Here is a 5760-nt window from a genome sequence, read left to right as displayed (position 1 = left end):
CAAGTTGCCTATTGAGCGTTCATACAGGCAACTGGCCATATAACGGATACATTTGTTCATGTAAAATGTAGGAAGTGGCTGAAATATTTCTGGGCTGATAGTGCTTCGTGGTCAGGATTTGTCTGAAACCCTTACAAAGACATCTTGTTGCATAGGTAGAGGTTCTCAGCTAGGGCAGGGCATACAATTTGTCATCTCACGAATTAACTTATATAATGGGGAGTTCAGACTACTACTTAAAGGATAACAGTATCAGTATCGTCAACATATCATATGACAAGACCAAACCCGATAACGGTGCTGTCAAACTCTCAATGAATTTAGCTAACGAACAAACTTTCCAACGATGGAAGTTATAGAACTCAAGTTTCAACTCTCTTTAATTCTCAATGCAACGGAGAGGATGGAGTCATGTTTCTTACTGAACACACTGGGGAAGTGTCCACATTTCACCCGCTCGAGGGCGCTGGTAACATAGTAATTGCTTGAAATGAAATAACAATGAACTAAACTCTCGCAGACATATAGCATCAATTGACTACTTTAAGGTCAACGAAAATATTTCGAACAAAAGCCGTAGTAACGCCGTGTCGTCGCGTAGGCTAATAAAGATTAATCATCAGACTATAATTGTAATTTGCCCGAACGCCTGAAGTCCAAAAAACTAAGGCGATATCTTACCTGACTCAAAATTTGAGCCAAATTACTTAAGGAGTCTTCTTTAGACTTGTTTATCATTGTCATTTTCTGTTCAAACAAGAAGCCAATTTAAGTGAATTTTGTTTGTATTTTGTTTTAATTTGTATTACAGTGGTCTAGAGGACGAAAGTTGCTTTCAATCACATCTCAACTTCATCACACAATTTACAATGAGAAAATTTACACGTAGGCCTACGCATAAATATGTCAGACTGTTCTATAAACATCAGGTATTATTTTAATAACTATGCTATATTTTGAGATAACGTCAAATGTATTCTTACCATAATGGCAAGTTCCGCCAGTCATTGTTCCGCATTTTGTTAGCCTCGTGTACCATTGCGTTTTGTTTGTTATATTAAAACAACACATTCCACACGTGAATTGCGGCCAATAAATATTTCCCTCGTTTCTATTCAAGTATCTTGGTTTTAAATAGCCAAATAACCACAAGATTTTTTGTAGCCGATTCTCTGGTGTATTTCCAGTTTACAAAAAAGTGCGATTGGCGCATAACACCGAGTTAGGTATTTTATGATAACATCAATGAGACTTAGCCTGTGTACCCAGAAGCTGGTAGTGATGAAAATATCTATTCAGTAGGCCTACCGCTTACTTTGTTTTGTATTATGGTGCTGTTTTTGAGGGCTGGTGGGGGAGCTGTTAAAACGCTACAAAAGTAGCCTACGTTAACTTTGGGTAAGTATTCACAAACACGAAGGAGTGGAATTTCTATGGGCTTTAATTATTATTTTGCTCACCTGTGGGTTTGCAAGGACTGGCGCCTTTTGTGATTAGTCTGTCTGGTTACTAGGGTGACGCCTATTTAGCGCCGATAGATGGCGCACCGTGACAACAATGTCCGCGGTTGGGTGTCCAGTGTTACGGACTATGAGAAAACATTTATCTTATTTAGATGATTCAAATACGAAACGTACGAATTATAGTTACAATATCGATCGTTTGCAGACTGACTTGTAAAAATTACACAGGCAAAATATGGCATCATGATAGTCATGACGTAGGCTAGTCTAACCTTATTTAGCTATGTGCATTAACATCTTTCGCTGAGATTTTTTTCCAGTTAAACATTGAAGGTCTATCTGAATGTACAACAACCGCTTTACAATGCAATTCATTTCGAAAAATAGACGAGACTAAAATCGATTGAACTGTGCTCTAAAAAATTAAATATAGATCTATCCTAAAGAACTCTTCCATAACATCTGTTCATTGGCTACCGCACACCAACTAGTTCTGCCTCTTCACGTGACACTGGATAAATGCCCGCCCGGCCGCATCTTTGGCAGCAGACAATCACAGACTCTGGCTGGGAAAGTCGTATTGGCTGGTTCGTTGATAGACAGGATGCGATCTAGTTTCAGAACAACCTTAACCGGCGAAATCGTGTTTGTTTCAACCGAGAGTTTGTAATAGTACTGCTTTTCAAAAATATAACTGCCTTACACAGAGAGATTGACGCTTGCACAAATATTTTTTTACAACTTCTTTATCCTAATACAATGACCGGAGTTTTTGACAGCCTTGCGACAGATATGCATTCGAACCAGATTACCTCGAACAATTACCACAGCTTGCACAAATCGCAGGAATCTCCAACTTTGCCAGTATCGACAGCGACGGACAGCAGCTACTACAACAACCAACAGTCTGGACACTGTACGGGGTCTCCCTATGGACAGCTCGGTCCTTATCAGTACCACACAGGTGGTATTACCAATGTTCAGTACAATACCAAACCTTACGACCTCGGTTTCAATACTCCTTATGGCACATATGGCTCTTATCCTTTAAGCTCGTCGCCAACCCCCGCGGACGCAGGTAAAAATAATAAAATTAAAATCATGTGCAATATCCTGTCCGTAATGAGAAACGTAGAATACATTAATGTGTTTTGATGTTTTTTTTTATCGTTCTCTAGCCTATTTCTAGGAACCATCATTTTGTAGGCTGTTCGAAGAAACAGTCTAATGAAGTGTAACAGAGTAGGCTAGTCGATAGTTCTGTGAAGTTCCCGTAACATACCAGAAGAACTTTTTAATTAGCTTCTGCTTTATTTCTGAGAGTGCACCTAGTCTCTATATTATATCTGCTTCCATTTAAATCTCACAGAGAAAGAAGAAAGTGAACCTGAAATCCGTATGGTCAACGGCAAGCCAAAGAAAGTTAGGAAACCTCGAACAATTTACTCCAGCTTTCAACTGGCGGCTCTTCAGAGACGGTTCCAAAAGACGCAGTACCTGGCTTTACCCGAAAGAGCCGAGCTGGCGGCCTCACTGGGCCTCACACAAACCCAGGTATGCACAGCATTACACAAAACCTTTGTTATGTAGGCTAACCGTGACTCATGTAACAGTCGGTGACTGCAATCGCCTCTCCATCAGTTTCAGAAATATGAAAGTGTAGGTATTCAGCTACAGAATCAAAATGAACTGTTTGTGTTGGTCGTAATTGTTCTTATTTGAGCATCACCTGGGAAATATAGGCTAGCCTACTTGTGTCAATAAGCAATAATCGAGGGAGCAATATGTGGTCGCATTTTTCTCCTCTTGGATAGTCGAAGCAAGCAGCATCTCGGATGTGCGAATTTCCGCGAGGCTGCTTGAGTCTAGATTTGTTGAGCTATGGGCTGTTTAACTATGAATGTATTCATTGCGTTACAGGTGAAAATATGGTTTCAGAACCGTCGTTCCAAGTTCAAGAAGTTATGGAAAAGTGGAGAAATTCCTCCGGAGCAACATGTGGCCTCCAGCGAGTCACCCCCGTGCAACTCTCCACCAGCGACAACCGCCTGGGACTTTCCTCAGAATCAAAGAATGAATACCGTAAACGCTAGCTTGGCTCAAAGCAACAGCCCTCCTAATACAACTACCCCTTCGTTTTTAGCTAATTATTCTTGGTATTCGTCCACGAACTCTGCAACGCATCTACAGCCTAGCCCGCTTCTACAACACAATCACAGCTCTGCCATGAGCGCGGGACCAATATTTTAACCCTGGTCACACTTTAAGAGAGTGCTAGAAAATAGCATATAACTGAACTTTTTTCACGAGGACGTGAAATATGTAAGCAAATGCTTTGGGGACAGCCTAAACTGAGAACGTGCAGCTGCGATAAACGTGATGTACCTGACAGTTTCCAGCCTAATTCTGATCTGCCATTTTATGTAGGCTATAGATTGTATGCAAGTGGCATAGTAACGTGTTCCGGAAGAATCGACATATGTTAAATTATTTTTTGGTATTTATTTATTTGTTTAGAGGATGCAAATATGAACAGAAATACAGTTTTAAATACCACTGGTATCCAAAGGAACAAGAGTGTTTTAATTCACAAATTTTTTCTTGACATGTCTGCAGGCAATTTGTTTTATCGAAGAACTGTATCAATAAAGATGTAGCACACTTTGAAGCTGTTTTGGTGCCTTTTGGAAATGACCTCAATTTTGTTTATTCTAAACGTTTTAAATGTATCAGAAGTTTTCACAAACTAGGCCTATAGGCTATATTTGTTTAGACTTGTTCTGTATATAAGGTAAATTGTGCAGATTAGATTTCTTTTGTATAGAATGAGAGTTTTTCCTTTAAAAAAAAAAACCCCCACAATATTCTGCCCTCTGGAATTTCGCCCTTGATTATGTTTATGAAATCATCCATCTTGTGTTTAATTTTAGGAGTAAATGCGTTTAAACCCGTGAGCTGCTGATTACACTTTTGTGTAGCATTTTTAGAAAAGTATTGTCTTTATTTATTATGGGATTAACATTTGCGGTGTTGCTTCCATATTAGTAAAACTATTTAAATAAAACAACCATGTTCTTGGATAAGATTTACTTCTATTCAGAGAACATACCTTTGAATTTAATACGGACGGATGGTTTGCTATGGCTATGCATTTTATGCTTATTTCATTGGTCGTCGATAGGCAGTAAGCCTATCATTTTAACAGTATTTACGTGCTGCTGTTTTAAAGAGAACAATCTGCCTGCCAATCGATCTGGGTCTTTCGAATGTACTTGAAATAATTTGTTTCCTTTTATAAATCATGAAGTCTGATTTAAAGCCATCGCACTGGCGCCAGTTGAATTTGTATCAAAATTCCCGCAGACGTGACTGGGAATCTGCCGCGCCATTTTAAAATGTTTTACACAGACAATTTTTCAATTCAAATAACGTCATTGAAAGACTGTTTTAGATGTGTTACTAGCTTGAATGTTATAGAAGAAAACTGAGTCTACGTGCCATGATTCACCTTCGTATGACTGATTTCATAACCTTGCTTTTAGAGCGCTGTTTGTATGTTTAATATAAACATTAAAAAGATACTTTTATCTGGTGATGTTTGCAGTTTGTGATTCAGACGAGATGGTTTACAGACCCGGGACAGAGAACCTGAGGCAGAATATGAGAAAGAATAGTTGAAGGCACGCGACACGCCTTGGCATGCGAAAGCGAAGACAAGAGAGTTAGGCTGGGCTAAGCCCGTCAGACTCTCTGGAGTCAAAGCGCCTCTCCTAAGATGTTTTCTAACTTTGCTCAGACGAAAAAGAGGCTGAAAACTGTCCCGAGCAAAAGAACGAATGGAAAATTTTCTCACAACTTCCAGTCCGGCCAAACAGCACAAGACGGCTGTCTTTTAAAGGTCTCTGCTGAAGAAATGTTATTATTAATATTATTCCATTTGGAAGCAGGAAACATCGTAGGAAAGTGCCTTGAATTTAGAGAGGTTTGATAAAACCGGAAACGTGTATTTCGGGATTATGTAGCCTGCAACGAATTGTAAGATGTCGGGTACTCCTGCAAAGACGTTACGGGTGCTATCGTTTTAAAAAGCTGGTAGCCTATATTTTATTCAACAAAATTGATTTGGTCGAGGCGGTGTGTGACCACAGATTAGGCTGAATTGAAATAACAAAATATAACGACGTTAGCCGCTCAGATAGTTGGCTAGTATACACGTTTGCACATGATCCTGGTTTTGCAAATATTTTTTTTAAATATAACGCTGTATTCGAACATTTTTTTTCTATCGGTTTGTGAA

At 39.3% G+C, this 5760-nt stretch overlaps 1 protein-coding gene across 1 annotated transcript; it reads left to right on the top strand.

Moving 5' to 3' along the window:
* The first annotated feature begins 1571 nt into the window (after positions 1-1571).
* Positions 1572-4131, top strand: dlx2a (distal-less homeobox 2a). The gene is made up of 3 exons (XM_064327191.1): positions 1572-2541; positions 2833-3017; positions 3384-4131. The coding sequence occupies exons 1-3, from the start codon at positions 2223-2225 to the stop codon at positions 3711-3713; spliced, it is 834 nt and encodes a 277-aa protein (XP_064183261.1). The 5' UTR covers positions 1572-2222; the 3' UTR covers positions 3714-4131.
* The last annotated feature ends 1629 nt before the right edge of the window (positions 4132-5760 follow it).

The sequence above is a fragment of the Anguilla rostrata genome, chromosome 3 (genome assembly GCF_018555375.3).
Source record: "Anguilla rostrata isolate EN2019 chromosome 3, ASM1855537v3, whole genome shotgun sequence".
Classification (NCBI taxonomy): Eukaryota; Metazoa; Chordata; class Actinopteri; order Anguilliformes; family Anguillidae; genus Anguilla; species Anguilla rostrata.
Note: the sequence above shows the minus strand (reverse complement) of the source record. Positions and strands in the feature narration are given on the sequence as shown.